Source organism: Protopterus annectens, chromosome 8.part1 (genome assembly GCF_019279795.1).
Source record: "Protopterus annectens isolate FY-2018-M chromosome 8.part1, PAN1.0, whole genome shotgun sequence".
Classification (NCBI taxonomy): domain Eukaryota; kingdom Metazoa; phylum Chordata; order Ceratodontiformes; family Protopteridae; genus Protopterus; species Protopterus annectens.
Window position 1 is genome coordinate 364,506,585 of NC_056742.1, and position 17,267 is coordinate 364,523,851.

Here is a 17,267-nt window from a genome sequence, read left to right on the forward strand (position 1 = left end):
GGGAGGAAATGTCAGTTTTGGCTTTGTCAGCAGTAGATAAGGCTTCACTGAAAGCGGAGGGAATCAAATCCTTCAAAATAAATGTATTTCTTCTCTCTACTACGACTCAATGAGTGAACCCGTGACAAATGCTACAGTCCTCTTTTAAGTGAACTGGACCCAAACAATACAAGCAAAAGGAATGAAAACCAGAATGAGATTTTGTGGCCGCACTTCTGTCACTTTTTAAAAGCAGAAGGAGCCTTACCTTTCTCAGCCACATCAAAAAATTACAGCTGGAAAACAGTCACTTACAAGTGCATCCACACAGGAAAGCTTAAGACAGAGAAGTTTTGTTTTTTTTTGTAAGGGAAAGAAAGGAAAAGAAAAAACTAACAATGATACCTACAGAAATACACCAAGGTGTACGGGAAAAGAATATCAATGATGATATTTAGAGTTACACTAATGTGTATGAAAGGAAAGAGAGAGAAGTATTAAATTAGAGGGTAGAGGATCACGTACAGAGAAAAAAGAACAGAAATCTCTAAGAAATAACAATGGAAACTTTCCTAAACCCAAGGAAACTCGAGAGCACATGTCAAAACATAACCATTTCGGAAAAGCGGCAAATGAGATCTGAGGTAATTGTGAGAGAGGGACTGTGGGTAGAGGTGAAGCTTGAGAGTTTTTGACTGGCGCAAGCTGTAGTAATGGCAGAGTTAGTTCCGATATCGGAACCGGACCCATCTGTCAATGATAAAATGAAGACTGACAACATCAGATGTACTGGTTTAAAACTATTGAGTTTGTCTGAGAGTTTTATTTGTGTGACGATACTATTCCAGAGTTTAGCAAGGTATTGGGAGTAAAGCTATCATTCAGGCTCCTGGACTTTTGCTAGTATTGAGCAAAAGTGTCTCAGTTGCCTCTTCAGAGAAGAGGCAAACACTTCTACCTTTGTACATCACACATACTAGCTAGATCTCTGTGAAGCATTTATTTCTGGGGTCTGCATACTTCCTACTACTGCATTCTGGTCTGAAGTGATGGTAGGTGGCTGTTTGCACTATTAAGCTGCACAGTAAGTAACAGTGGGTTCATCCTTGCTGGTTTATGGATCACATTACTGTAGTGTGTCTGTTCTTTTGAGATTTCCCCCAAATGGCTGCAAGAAAAGCGTTGTGTCAGAATGAGGCCCATCATTTCCTTTATGTTGATGTGTTTTCTCCTTATCCTGCAGACCCAAGTCCCTCGGAGTTGGATGTTCCCCACACGGAGTCCTCAAAGATGAGTCTGAGGAATCTGTTAGTGTCACAGTATGCTTTGGCAATATGAAGAACATCCCCTTGTTTAAGAAACAGTGGTGGGTCTACCATGAGACTTCCTTCATGATGCATGGCAGGAGGGTATAGAGATTACCATGTGATGGAGATATTTGCTCTTCCTGTTTCCCAAGCACCACTGCAACTTTTTCACCTTCAGAATGCATGCTGCCTCGTGTTCTAGTAATCTCAGATACTCTATTGCTGTTACATTTTCTTTTTGGGAGGATTTGGAAAGCAAATGTGACAGCATTTTTTGTTTGTCCTATGATAAGAGGGCTCTGCACTGAATAGTGTCCCAGCTGGCTAGCAAAAATGCTACTTTCTGAAAAGGGGTGAAAGGAGGTGGATTTCTCTCTGTTAACTGTTAGACCCAGTCCTGGAAAACACATGAAAAAGTGAAGTTCATGTCATCTAAGGCACCCATGTATGACTCTGCTCCAATAAAACAACAATCTAGATAGGGAAAGATCTGAATGTCCTTTGTCTTGCAAAAGGTTATCACTGATGCCAGACATTTTTTGAATACTTTGTGCCCAGTGGTCTATCCAAAGGGCAAGGTTGTGAATTAATAACGTTTTCCCTCTGCTGTGAATTTTAGACATTTTCTGCATTTTCTCCTTAAGGGAAAATGAAGATATGTGTCCTTCAAGTCCTTGGTAGCCATGAAAGCATTTTGAAACTTGGAACTTTCAGAAAACGGTTTAAATGGTAAAGATTTAAGATGGGCCTCCAAGTACCAATTTTTCTTGGGACCAGGAACAACCTGGAAAAGAATTCTGTACTTTCCTCACCCAAGGACACTCTTCTTACGGCCCCTATCTCTAACATGTTTTTGAAAACCTGAGGTCTGAACAGAATCTTGTCTCTTGGAACTGGTAGGATACATCTGAGTCAATGTTTTTCTAAGAACTGGAAACTGTATCCCTCTTTTAAAATGCTTGGGACTCACCTGTCCTGATAATTTCCCAACTCCCAATAAAGGCAGACAAGCTTCCTTCAAGTATGAGGAGATGCTGGGATTGGGTGTACTTGAGGCAGAGGTAAGGAGAATGGGAAGTCAGGCTGAGTTATGACTGATCCCGGGAAAAAAGTCTTGGCCATGAGGGGCCCCTGAGTTTCTCTTTATACTTAGCTTGACAGATCAGGTAGGTTCCTGTTTAGGGGTCTGAACACTAGGTCTTGGCTGGGAAATTCCTGCTTTACCTAGAAACTGTAGTCTGAAAAATCTACCTAACAAATTAGGTAGTTCTACTCTTCTCTACCGTTTCTTTCTGAACAGGAAGTCCTTATATAACGGAGTATTAAAGATTCCCAAATGCACACTGTTTGGGGGGGGTAGGAGTCCGCGACCAGGATGGTCAACTACTGACCCCCCCCTGCAGGATGCAGCCGCATCATCATAACTACAGTTTTCTGAGTGTTTGGCAACCCAGTGAGAGAAATCACAAAAGCTCAACAACTCCTGCTTCAGCTCTTCATCCCCAATCCCCTCCACCTTTGCCCTCATCTGCTCCAGCAGAGTCTGTTTGTAAGAGACCGTATGGGACTGCCAGTTTAAAGCCCTGAAAGCCAAGAGAGTAGCAGTGTATAACTACCCAAATCTCTGTAAAACTTTAGTCTTTTTGTCATTGCGATGCAATTCCTGGTAGAAGCAGAGACTGTTCCCTTGCCAGGATCCAGAGACACTGTCTCTTGATCAGCTAAAGGGTTTCTGTACAGGTATCTATGGTAATCATCGACCTTGCAAAATCAGTCAGGATTCCTGGGAGCAGGAAGGGAGAAGACTTTAAGGATGCATTTTCAAAAACATCCTCCAGGACTTCTAGCACTGCAGGAGACAGCTATGGGCCAAGTTTCAAGGAGGACCACGAAGGCCTTATATTTTTGCTTGGCTTCAGAGAACTCCTTAGAATCTCACTGAAAGACCTCTTTCAATTTGTGCAGAATATCCATAAAGGAGAGGTCCACTAGTGGGGAGGCAGTTGACAAGATATCTTCAGTGGCGGAGTCCAGTGCTTCTGTTAATGGGAACCTGTTCACATAGGCTACTTCAACAACCTCAATCAGAGGAACTAGAATTTGCCCTCATGGGGATCCACCGTTCTCTTTTTAGAAAGGACCCCTGACACTCATGACATTTCTGACTTAGGCCACTTAGATTTCAAGTAAATCACTGGCGTTTTGGTCAGCTGAACCAAGGTACCCAAAGATGAAGCTGGTGCAGGAGGATGGGCCAAGACAAGCTGGGCTGCACCTGCTTAGGTTTCAGCGTCTTTTCTTGCTATGCTCAGAGATGACCACTTTTGAAGCGTTGGGCAGGAAGCCAAAACTTCAATACACTCCCAAAAGGACGTCCTCACATATGTAAATTCTGGGGAACCAGTCTTCCCAGTCAGAAATTAAATTTGGGAATTGGTTGCCTAAGTGTCTCCAAATGACAAAAGGGAAGACAGGAATTTCAATCCAGAAGGACATGCCAAAAACCAAAACTATGGGTGCCTGCATGCACAGCAGTCATTTCAGGTGCTTTGGCCACAACAAATTTTATACTCGGCTGCTGCAAAAGCACCACACCTAGTACAGAATCACCTGACTGTAGAAACCCAGAGTCATTGGTGATGTCCTCAGTTTCCCCAGCACTTCAATCTTTCTTCTTAGGAGGAAGACTCATAGTGGCCATAGACAATGTCATAACAGCCCTAAACCAGACTTGTGTCCCCTTTTTGGCAAACTCCTGGAGGAAACTGCCACTGGCAGGATCATCCTTTGGGTAAATGGTGCAAAGTGGGAATAAGAATCTATATCAGGCTCTAGTCTGAGATGAAAAAGACACTTTCTATGTCAGTGTTTGTGTGGTATCTATTTACTGCAAACCTAATATTTTTTTAACCTCAGCTGTAAATTCCTCTATGTCAAACTGTGTGTCAGACAATCATCTAACAAACAGAAAGGAAATCTCCTATGGGGTACTTACTCATCCCTCTCAGAAAACTTAATTTGTCCAACAAGCACACTACAAATCGTGCTGAGATGTAAATATAAGGTAAGAAAGATTTGAAGATAGCACTGGCTGACACCTTTTATACTACCAACTTCCCTGCAGCAGGAGGAGAGCACCAGCTAAAGTCCTAGGGGAAAGAAGAGTTTTGGACGACTGACTAGACATCGGTTACCTGCACAGCAGGATATCCCAAGAGTGAGGACTGCAACAGCAAATTCTACAACGAACACCTTCTTCTATGAATAGCTGATGGAAATCCAGAAGTTCAAGGCAATGCTGGCTGGCTTTCAAATGCTCCACATAACAGAAGACAAAGATGGCTGAAGCAGTAAAACGAGCACTGCTGGGAAATGTGCCAATTACGGAACAGTAAAGGTTTAAAAAAAAGTTTTGTTATTTCAAACTGCTCTAACGCTCTCTCACAGAGAAAAACTGAAGCAAATATTTGATGAATTTTGAAGTTCACTATTTAGACTGAGAAATCTTTTTGGATATACTGCTGCAGTTTAAAACCTACATCTCCTGATCAACAAAGCAGTGTCCCAAACCACAGCAAAATACAGCATTCGAGAATTTTGTGCCATTCAAATGAAACAGAAACTCATTCATTTAGTTTAAGATCTAGGATTTAACCGATACAAAACTAAGAATGCAGTTAATATGAAATACTAAATGCTGTGCTGCAATTACCATACTGGCTGGCATCAAAGCAAGTAAATGGTGATCCAAGGACTTCTACAAAGTATCCCATACTCCTTAGGTGCTGGTACATGTCTCGGAAGTTGGTGTGAATATGGTCCCCATTCCTAATAAAAAGAAATAAAAAGATACTCAAAAGTCAATGTCTGTAGCCCTATACAAGAATATAAAAATTATTTTCAAAAAATATCTGCTTTATCTGTTGTGCCATTGTTCTGCAACCTACTGAATTCTAAAAGTTCCTCTGATCTAAAATCAAACATTTGTTAAGCTTTTGGAGGGTGTTTAATAATAACATGCATACAAATAATTCAGACAAGGGCAATAATGCCCTTCTAGCTCAAAATTTACCAAACCAGTCATGTCTATATATTTATAAACATCTTTATTATATAACTAAAACAGTGACATGGGTACATGTACACTAATATCAAAGAATACAAATCAAAGTAACTTTTTTTCATGCAGCACACGTTTTCTTTAGGAATTATTATTCACTTAGAGATTACAATAAATCCAGGAGTCCATTTTTACAGCTACGAGTGGTGCAGTGCTTCTTACTATTGTCCTTTTCTTGGTACTTGCTGTTGTTGGACAACAGTTCCTCTTGTTCTTTTTAGATTACATAAATTGTTTAACTCCTTCCCTAAACCTCTATCTTCCAATATTATTTTGGATACATTATTCCCAGAGTCTATTTACATCTAATCTGCTCTTCTTTTTCAAAGGATCCCACCTCCAGTTCTTTTATCTCCTTTACAATATACAGTACAACTATAGCTGGTTTACATTCTGATTTCCATTTTCTAGTAATAGTTTTTTTTAGCAGTTAGTAGCATTAAATTTAGTAAAGCCTTTCCATGTCACTACAATTCACATCCCATCTCCATTTTCTTAGATACAATGACTTGTTCCATGAGATTTCTGACAAAACACTCTGAAGGGAATTTTTAAAATCTGCCAGTTATTACATTCCCAGATCACGTCCTCAATTAATTTTCTCTTTCTCATCACACCTCAAAAGTATTTGCTTTCTTACCTGAAGAAAAATTCTCTGAAGTCTACCCGGGGTATAAAAATATATACGTAAATACTTCCAAGCAAAAATTTCAAACCTTCTGGACTCTAATCCATACCTGGGAGCCACACAAATTACTTCCATTGTTCTCTAGTAAGTTGCCTTTTCAGTCTATCTTCTCAATCTTTTCCAAGATCCTCTGACTGATTCTTACTCTCATCATGTAATATTTTATATGCCCTTCTAACAATCGCTTTTTAACCAGCTGCTTCTATTTTAGACCCTACTAAAACACATCATAGCTATTTTTTCACTCCGCACTTCCTAGCCCTCTTTGCCTACATTCTGTTATTAGTCTCTTTTACAGGAGGCAGTCTCCAACCTGCAGACCAATCCTCTGCTTGGCCTCATCCCTCTCTGTCCCCTCCTAGTTTTTGCTTCTAATAGCTTGCATTCTAATTTTCTCCAGTAAATTCCATTTTCCTCTTGCCTACTTTCTATACCCTTACTTGCAGTCATCCCTACTGGAAAAATCATTCTCCATTCCTGTATTGGCTTAGTTCTTACAATATATGAATATTTTCTGGTACTTTATAATGTTCTTTATGGTTATTCTTCTTCTTAAGGACATGCTTCCAAAATCCTACTCCTTACTTCTAGAGCCCCCCCCCCCCCGTTTCATCAACATACCCTACCACTTTGATTTAAAACCATCTGTTTGTGCTATGTATTACGTCCTTAACTGAGCAGCTTTAAATATCCATTCAAATTAGGTAATCCTAAACCAACTTGTACTGTAGGAAGAATCAACTTCGCCCACTAAACTCTTGCTTTCTTATCCAATCAAATACATTTCTTTGGCTATATTATTTAGTCTACAACTTCTCTGGATGACAAAAATATGCCTGATTGGTAAATAAAATTAGAGAGACTAACACATGTTCATTGCTTGCATCTTTCTATCCATAGCCATAAACAAGAGCTTCCAGATTCTCAGTTCTTGCATCATATTTTGTTTAGTTTCTTCTTGCCTATACTTAGTTGCCATAATAGAATCCTTTTTAATACATACTCAAACACTTCATCTTATCGTGTCTCCATAAATATGGATACTGCTGAACCAATTCATGTGTGGGTAAACAGTTTACCACTACAGCCTTTGTTTTATCTTTATTAATATTTATATCCAAAAAAGACCTGAAACTGTCTCAAAATTTTCCGCAACATCAAAATGTTTTCTGGATTTACCAAATACAAGATATCAACTGCAGATTGAGCTAACTTTGAGTACCATTATCAGTTATATCCTAAAATTTGAGAGTCCCTTATTTTCTTTGTCAGTGGCTCTAACAATAGAGCAAAGGGGAAAGGAGGATACCCCGCCCGATTCCACTCTTCAAAAAAAGCTAGTCAGAGAGGAACCATCCTACCTTAATTCTTGCCTCTGACCCTTCATATACCCTCCTAATTAACCCTATTATTTCATTAAGGAACGCACATGGTTCCGTTGCCCTACTCATACAACCCCAGCTGACTCTACTGAATGCTTTCTCTGCATCAAGACCCATCAGTAATAGCGGTGTCTTACATTTTGCTTTCCTCCGGATCATTGTTCTGTTAAGTGCTTGCCTTCCCTTCACAAAGCCAATGATCTACATCTATGAATTTTGGAAACACCTTTGTCATTCTCTTAGCTAGTACAGACATAAACCCTTTACAATCATGGTTTAAAATTTAAATTGGTCTATAAACTTGGGCCTGAAGGGTCTTTGCCATCTCTGGGTAAAACAGTCACCACAGCTTTTTTCTAATATGCTGGCACTTTTCCTGCCTTTTAAATACTGTTAAACAAAACCTTCCAGATCTTTATCACTTTTTCCCCTCCCAGCTTTCAAACATGCACAGGAACATTATACGTCCCTAGTGATATCCTTGATGATTGAATACACATCTCCATTATCTTATCGTTTCCTATCTTACCTACTGTTCTGCCTCATGATCCTTTAACCTTAGCATAATTAAGTCTTCTATGAATATTTTCATTTGTGCTTTTTCTTGGTTTCCACATTCCTATGATTTGCACAAATTTTCAGTTTTCAGAAACATCTCTAAAATGCCTACAGGATCTCTGGTTATTTTTTTTCTTGTCAGAGGCTCAATAAGTTTGGTGACAACAGCCCTTTCTACTTTTGATTACCTAAATCATTGTGTTAAAACTTGCTTACTAGCAACAGTTTTAAACTCATGCACATTATCCAAATACTCGTTACCCTTTAGTACTTTGCAGTTGCTCCTCTTCTGTTCTGTGTACGGCTCCCTTTATTCTGCAGTACTTTAATCTGGCAATCCCTCTAGTTTCTATTACTTCTTTCCTGTATTGTTTTCTCTTTTACTTCTATGCCTCACAGCAAGTGGTTCTCCCATTCGATTCTCGGCTGGAGTGCAGGGAGTGCCTTCTGTGTGGAGTCTGCATGTCCTCCCTGCGGTTGGGTGGGCGTTCGACAGACATCTGTAAATGGGCATGCCTTCGTTGAAGGTTCATAGGTTCATACTAGGCTATCTGCCCTAGGGCATTTATAAGCCTAGCCAGAGTGTGTTTGGCTTTCGCCACCCATTTTAAATGAATTTTGCTATGCCCTTTTTCGAGGTTAGTATACTGTGCCTCTATCTAACAGTGACACAGAAGTGATACCCGGGGTAAATCTGCGATCTCCCATCCACTCATCAAGATTCCTGTTGAAGAGAGTCAATGAGGGACTCTGCCTAACCTGGACTGGGAATTTTATTCCAGAGTGAAGGGAGTCTCTGGGTTATGAATCTGTCCCTCCAGCATGTCCTATTTATTTCAGTGCTGAGGTTCAAGTCTCTCGAGCGCGTAGCTCGATGGGATTTGGATTTTCTGAGGTGCAGCATGTCCATTCATTCCGGGTTGGACATGGCTTTATACGTCAGGCACAGATCGCCTCTGAGCAGGCGGTATGCCACTGAGTAGAGCTGGAGTTTCTTTAACCGGGCAGCATATGGCATCTGTTTGAACCCTTTGATCCTCTTGGTGAGGTACTTTTGGGGTCTTTCCAGTTGCTGCAGGTGTCTGGTAAGGTACATCCCAAAAGGGGCATTGTACTCAATTATGGGCCTGATGAGGGATGAGTAAAGAGGCACGATGACCTCCCCTGATCTAGATGTGAATCCATTCATGATTAGGTGAGCTATATAAAATGTTTTTCTAACCACTTTGGCCATGTGGTTGTCAAATGAGAGATTGCTATCAACTTGGGTCCCCAGGTCCCTAATTAATTCTTCTGTACTTAATGGATTACCACCTATGTGGTAATTTGTGGGCCCTTTGTTTTTGCCAAAGGGGTTGACTATACACTTTTTGGCGTTTAGCTTGAGGCCATGGCTCTGGCACCAGTTGTCTGTTTCTATGAGGCCCTTTTGGAGGATGCTTGTGCCGGCTGGAGAGTCGATTATGGCGCCCAGTTTGCAGTCATCCGCGAACTTGGTCAGCCACAGTCCTTCCGTGTTGGCCTGTACCTCCAAGAAATATATACCGAATAAAAGAGGTCCCAGGACTGAGCCTTGTGGGATGCCACTTGTAACTGGTTTGGAGTCTGACATGGCTCCTGCAATTCTAACCATGTGGGTTCTGTCCTTGAGCCAGTTTGCAACCCATCTAGTGACATAGGGGTTTATATTTAAGCTGGTGAGCTTATTTATAATGCCCGAGTGGGGTATTGTATCGAAGGCTTTTGCGAGGTCCAGGTAGGCTGTGTGGACCACCTTCTTCTCGTCAATGGCCTTGGTAACTGTTTCAAAGAAATCGACCAGGTTTAAGAGGCAGGATCTGCCCTTAACAAAGCCGAACTGGGTAGGATCCAGTGTCTGTAGGTCCCCAATATCTTTATTTATGAGGTCCATGATGATCCTTTCCATAGCTTTGCAGACCAAGCTAGTCAGGCTTATGGGGCGATAGTTTCCAGGATCCGTTGAGGCACCACCTTTGTGGAGAGGGACCACTGTTGCTGTACGCCACTCTTTGGGTACATATCCTGTAGTAAGGCTGAGGGTGAACAGTAGTTTTATGTTTGGGTTTAGCTCTTCTTGGAGTTCATGTAGGACGCAGATCGGGACACCGTCTGGTCCCATTGATGCTGTGTTTTTTGCTTTGGAGAGGGCAGCTCTTACCTGAGCATCTGAGATGTCAGGGGGGCAGCACTCTGCTGGGATAGATATTTGCCCTTTTGGTGGGGAGGGGGGGGGGGGAATAGTTTGCGCTGAACCTGTCAGCTAGGATGTTGCCAATGTCTGTGGGTTCAGTGTATTTTTTGTCATTTTGGACTAATTCTGAGCATATCTGGGAATTCCCACCCAGGTTCCTAACATAACTAAAGAAAGCCTTGTGATTATCCTAAGCATCCTGTGCAATTTTTCTCTCTAGGCTGGCCTTAGACGATTTTATGAGTGCCCGTAGTTTTTTGCTAATACTGATCAGAGATGCCTTCCCTTTTTGGGATTTTGCTCTATCATGTAAGTAGCTTCCTCCTTCTATTGTATAGTTTGTTTATGGCTGGGGTCCACCAGACAGGACGTCTGCCTTTGGAGGACTGGGTCTTGGTTTTATTTGGGATTGCATGATCCATGCATTCCTGAAGGTGTTCATAGAATGCATTTATAAAGGATTCCGCGGTCTGGGACATATTTTCCACAGGCCTTGGGGCTTTGAAGGATTCCACCTCGGTTTTGAGGAGTGTGAAATTTGCTTTAGAGAAGTTTTTCACTGTGGTTTTCTGGGCAGGGGGTGGGTTCGGGATGTGGATATCTAGTGAGATTAGTTTATGGTCTGATCTTACCAGTGAGGGATACACTTCTGGTCTGGAGCATAGAGTCCCCATGGTGGTGATGATCCGGTCCAGTATGTTTTCCCCTCTTGTGGGAGTGGTAACAAGTTGTTCCATAGCAATTGAGTTTATAAATTCTAGAAACCTTTAGGCTAGGGTGTTGGAGCTAGAGTAATGCTCCCAGTCTATGTTTGGGTAGCTGAAGTCACCCAATATAATGGTGTTTGGAGAGACCTTCATATTTTCCAGTGTTCTCAGGAAGGCCGAGTGGGGTTCCTGGGTTTGGGAGGGTGGTCTGTAGCAGGCTATAAACTGGAAGGCAGTTTTACCCACTGTTAGTTTCACATGGATAGTCTCTGATGCTTCGTGCTGTGCCACCGACCTGGAGGTGTGGGTATCTTTGACGAATATTGATACTCCCCCTCCTTTTGTGGTTCGGTCCAAGTTTTGGGGCCGAAAAGCATGGTATGAGGTATAACCTGGTAGTGCTGGGGTGCTCTCGGGAGCCTTGAACCAGGTTTCTGTTACTGCACAGATATCGGTGTTCTCCATGCTAAGGAGAGTTTCAAGTGCGTGCATCTTGAGGTTTAGACTTCTGGCATTGAGTAGCATTACTCTTAGCTTCTTATCCCTTGTGATACCTATGGAGGTGGGTTTGTCTTTTGAGCCTTGCCTAAAAAAGGCACTATGGGGGTAGCAAGAGCCTTTGCCAATATCCGAAAGCCCAGGGGTGACAGGTGCAAGCCGTCCCTAGCGAAGCATCGTGGCTTGTCGAGCATGTCATCCCAGGCTGACAGGCATTGGATCCCCTTTGAATGACACCAATACTTAAGCCAATTGTTGAAATTGATCATCTTGTCTTCATATTGTGGCATCATTCTTGATGAGGGTAAGATGCTACTCAAGGTCAGGGTCATACTGGCCTGGGCTACAAGCTCAGAGAGCTCCGCTATGTCTCTTTTCATGTAGTCCAGGGAGGTACGTCTCAGGTCATTCACACCAGCATGGACAATGACTGAGTCATATTTGTACTTGCCTTGGAGTGACCTGAGTGTTGTGTTATGTGGCGGATCCTAGCGCCCAACAGGCAGCTCACCGTGACCTTCTCCTTGTTCAGCATGGTGAGCAGGGACGTCAGTGTGCCTGACGATAGAGTCACCTATTACAAGTGTATCAGGTGTGTTGTTTAAGGGCTGTGACTGTTCGGCACACTGGCTTTGTGAGCTATGTGTTGCACGTGTTTTTTTTTGGGGTAGCAGTTGCTTGGGTGTCTGCTTTGGAGGTCTCTGCTGCTTAGGCAGATTTTTATTTAGAGCCTCCGAGTATTTTGAACGTCGAGCTGGCACCTCGGCGTTTGTGAAAATCTACTGCCAATCATTAGTGGTCCAGAGTTCCGCTGTGGCGACCCTAACCGGGAAAATCCAAAAGACAACAACAACTTCTATCCTATTGTAAATCTGAATTTTCATTTTATCCCATTCTCTCCCTGCTATAGAAGTTTGTCTTCCCTAATAACTCTCAGATAACTTCCCAGTTGTAACATTCCTCTCTTTTTAATTATTTTTAACAGTTAACTGGGAAAACACCATTCATTCAGTTTATTTCCATCTTCACCTTCGTTTTTAATGGCGCCATAATTTAAAATAGTTACTTGATGCCTGTCAAGCCTTTCAATTATAATAGACATGTTCTTGTGAAATGCACCTTCTATCCAGCCAAGCTCTGTTATTGTTCCCTGGAGAATAAATTATGAGTTCCTACTACCGAATTCATATCTTCTATACCACATATTCTAATACATCTCTAGAAATCTACCTTTACTTGTTATAATTTCCCTTCTAGGTGCCCCTGATACATACTCTTTATTTCATACAAAACTCCAGCCCTCGCCCATAAAGATATTCCCTGCTGAAGATGATTCTTTCTCCCCAAATACTCTTAAGCTCCAAAACAGTAATTTTTGGTGGAATATAAATATATGCTAGAATCCTCCTCTTCCATTTGGTAATAACCCCTTACTCCCACAAATCTGTCATTACTGTCTTTTTTTTTTCTGTCATTACCGGAACCCCTCTAGCAATCAGCATTGCTTTCCTTTCCTCTGTCCCAGACACTCTGTTGAATGTCCACTCTGGAATACCTTGTCAAACTCACACGCTCATTTCTATTCAAATGTGTCTCCTGCAACACTGCTATCCGCACCAGACATTCTCTGATATAATTTAATACTCTGCTTTTTGTCTATGCCTGTAAGGTCATTTGCACTTTATAAGATGGACAAATTAAACATCATGATAAAAAATGGTTACTCCCACAAATTATATATGACAAATGTTCTGGATGTGTACTTCTATCTTCTAGGTTACATGCACTCACTAAAGTCTGGCAGGTTGAACTAGTTGCTTCTTGTGATTTACTGTGTCACATTATTCAGAACTTTTTACTTCAGCAAAATCATTCAAACAAAAAATTAAATAGATTTGCAGAATCCCCACCCCCTTTTAACTTGCAGCAATCACACAAAACTATACACACCTTCAAAAAATTAAGTCCACCTATACTGTGTCCAAGCTAGTCTTAAAAAAAAAATCCAAACTAGGGTTTGCTTTAATACAATTTAATAATCTATGCCAGGTGTCAGCTACTCTCGCAGAGAACCATCTAGTGCATCTTTCCTGTCTAGTCTCCCACATAGGTTGTCTGATACGTTACTACTAGCTGATAGCCCCAAGCATCCCAGAGGGAATAGTCTCTGAAAGCTCTATCATTTATATGAGATAACGTACAAGTTCCGATTTTCTATAACACGTTACCTATGCTAGCTTTTGTACAAGCTTTCTAGGCTATTATTACTGCTGTTATTATTACTGTATTATTATTATTACATAGTCTAATATGAACCTATTAGAAAAAAACTAGAGTACCAGTCTGCAGACTATTGCAAGACAAGCCAATACTAAGATGTCAGAATCAAACCCTGTGCTTTGTATCGGTGAGGTAAAGACCTTAACCATTATGCCTCCCCAGGAATCAATATTCATGGAATTCAAAGAAATTACAACAATGAAAAAAAAAAGTCAAATGGTATGAAGAAATCACACAAACAATATTCAAACCAATATTAATGTATACAGAGTTAAACTAGTACAAAGTGAAGTACATCATAAAGTAGTTAATGTGACATATTGCACCGTGTGTGCATATCACACTACGATGTTAAATATGTCTTTGGTTTGAGCCTGCCACCATTCGCCATTGCAGCTCAAGTTACTACTGTCTAGGCCCTCTGAGATGGCTAGAATCAGCCTGCCTACAACCTATCCTTTTACACCAGCAAACAGTAACGATCAGAGATAAAAAAAATACAAATCAAACAAAACTTCTCCTACCAAACAGTTCCACAGGAAAACATAAAACAACAGAGGATGATGTGAGATATAGTCTGCTGACAAGAAAAGCTGCCTTGGCCATGGGTTTTGTTTACAGGCACAAGAAAAGGAATTAAAACCATACAAAGAATCCTAAATCTAAAACATGGCCAAGACTGATGTGCAGATAAAAGTTTTCAAAGAAGGTGGAATAAGACTAGCATAAACACATACTAACATGAAAGAGCAACTCAGAAGAAAATAGCCTTCAACAAGGGCAGTATAAACTTTACAGCACGGTAACCCCCCCCCCCAAAAAAAAAATGGATGTGCAGAGAAAGTATGCAATAAATAGTCTGGAGAAAGGAACATAACAGGCAAAGCAGGCCAAAGTATGAGAGAAAGCAACTGCGTCAGCAAACTGGTCTGAACAGTAGGCTCAAAAGGAAGTTGGGCATGGAAACTGTAATGACTGGGCAACATAACTTTGCTCGAAGCTAAAGTGGGTTGTGTGAAGGGAATCCTTTACTAGCAGCAACTGCTGAAGGTGGTCGAGGCAGAACAGATTCACGTGCCTGCATATAGAAAAGTTGTGCAAATTTTACCATAACCATAGATGTCTTTCTCTTTCATGTTGCAATATTCCACATTTGGGTTTACCCTTCTTCTTTCGCATGCATCCGGCCAGTATTCCAAAGTTTTTCAGTCCCTCCTGGTGCGTTGACCGTCTGACATGGCTGACAAGAACATGGGCCATAAAAGTGACGTCTGCAGGCACCAGCCCTTAGAACACAAGCCCCAGTCAGAGCCAGTCCTAAGAGGGCATAGCTTGTCCAGTGCTACCCGGAGGAGCAAGTGCAACCTGACAGGAGGGGAAGAAGGGTGGGAAAAAATACCGCAACATGGAAGAGAAGGGACAGCTATGGTTATGGTAAGATTTCACACAACTTTTCTATGTCCTTCTATTTTTAAGTTGCAGTATTCCACAATAAGTGCCACAGCTCACTAAGAATAAGGTGGTGATCTGGTAGAGCTCTCCAGGAATCCATGTAGGACAGCCCTGGTAAATCCTGCTATGGCCCTAGAGATTTGGTCCAGCTTGTAGTGTTTGGTGAAAGTGTGCACTGTCTAGTCCCTTAAAAAAGGCTCCTGAAGAGGCCATAGCTCTTGTGAAGTGGGCTTTAATAGATCCCTGCAATGTTTTACTGTGGTACCGGTAGCAAAAGGTAATGGCCTTAGATATCCAGGCTGAAATGTTCTGTTTGGCCACCGCTTTCCCCAGAGCCCTGGGGTGGAAAGAAACAAACAGTTGGCCAGATTTCCTAATAGACTTGGTTTTATGGAGGTAAAACTTCAGCTGTCTGTGAACATCTAGGGTATGGAGAATTCTCTCACTATCCCCCTGAGGGTTAGGAAATAAGGTCGGTAGGTGGATGGACTGGTTCAAGGAAATGTCATTCACCACCTTGGGCATAAAAGAGGGGTTAGTCCTGAGGGAGACCCTGTCCAGATGGAAGATGAGGAATGGCGGGTCAGCCCTCAGAGCTTGTAGCTCTGAGACCCTTCTGTCTGAGGTAAGAGCCACCAATACGACAGTTTTCCAGGTGCAAAACTTTAAGGAGACTTTAGCTGCTGGCTTGAACAGAGCCAGGGTGAGCTTTTCCAGTACAAAGTTGAGATCCCTTGGGGGGGGTAAGTTTCTTGGGGGGTCTAAGAGGAAGGACTCCTTTGAGGAAGAGCTTTGACAGTAATCTGGATGCTAATGGTGGATCCAGGGGGGGCAGGCAGAGATAGCGGACAGGTGTGCTTTTATAGATAAGAGTAAGCCAGCCCTGTCTGCAGTAGTTCACACAGGTAAGACAAGATTAGAGATGGGTCGCTTTCCAGTGGGTCCAGCTGTCTGACACCATAAGAAAAAATCTTTTCCACTTGGATAGGTAAGATTTTCTAGCACTGGGTTTCCTGGCCTCCTGTTGGACATTGAGCAGGCTCTCGTTGTACATGTGTCTGAAGGGGATCAGAATCCTATCAGCCACAGGATGAGGTTCAAAGACTGCCACTGTGGATGTATCTGAGATCCCTTGTTCTGTGGGAGTAGGTGCAAAGGGGGGGTAACTTGTGGTGATTGTCCTTGGACAGAAGAAGTAAGAGGGGTAAAGTACAGTTGTGTACACTTACCATAAACGTAGATGTTCGAGTGTATTCACTGTTGCAGTCATTACATTTGGGTAATCTGCTGGCAGACTGCCCTCAGTCGGCCTGAATTCCAAAGTCTTGGGTCCTGCGTCGGTTGCTATCTCCTTTTCCATGACGTCGGGTCATCAGGGGTATAAAACATGCAGCTGACGCCATTTTCTTTAGTTTTTCTTGCCCCCCCATGTCAGGTGCCCCCAAAAAGGCAGCAATAATATTTTATATATATATATATATATATATATATATATATATATATATATATATATAAAATATATGCATCAATATAAACTTTACCTTCATCTACAAGCAAATACACCACATAGGTTGTAGAAGATAGAAAAGGAAAGATAAACTTTAGAATGACAGGGGGATGGCGGGAGGGTAACTTGGACTGCAACAGTGAATACACTCGAACATCTACATTTATGGTAAGTGTACACAACTGTACTATGTTCTTCGTGTTTCACTGTTGCAGTCATTACATTTGGGTAGAATCCCAAAGCTATGGTTGGGAGGCTGGAGCTAAACAGCATTAGGTGCGGCTATAAGGCCCCTGCAGCACTGCAGTGGCAAAGCATGCCTTGGACTTAGAGCAGAGAGGCAAATGGTATTGCTTTGTAAAAGTGTGAACAGAACTCAAGTAGCAGCCTCTAGAATGTCTTTGGTTGGTACTCCTCTGAGAAAGGTTGCTGAAGTGGCTGCAGCTCTGGTGGAATGAGTCCTAATGCCCTTGGGCACAGGTTTACCATGGTGTAAGTAGCAGAAATGGATGCAGTGGCTTATCCACTTTGAAATTGTCTGCTTTGAAATAGCATTTCCTTCTGATCCTGCAGCATA

General features: G+C 41.9%; 1 protein-coding gene across 1 annotated transcript in view; it reads right to left on the reverse strand.

Moving 5' to 3' along the window:
* Positions 1 to 17,267, reverse strand: part of MBTPS1 (membrane bound transcription factor peptidase, site 1) — a 1,726,871-nt gene that overhangs the window by 480,521 nt on the left and 1,229,083 nt on the right. The window contains exon 15 of the mRNA XM_044081940.1: positions 4,999 to 5,114. Within this exon, the coding sequence (XP_043937875.1) occupies positions 4,999 to 5,114 (116 nt within the window). The remainder of the gene's footprint in view (positions 1 to 4,998; positions 5,115 to 17,267) is intronic.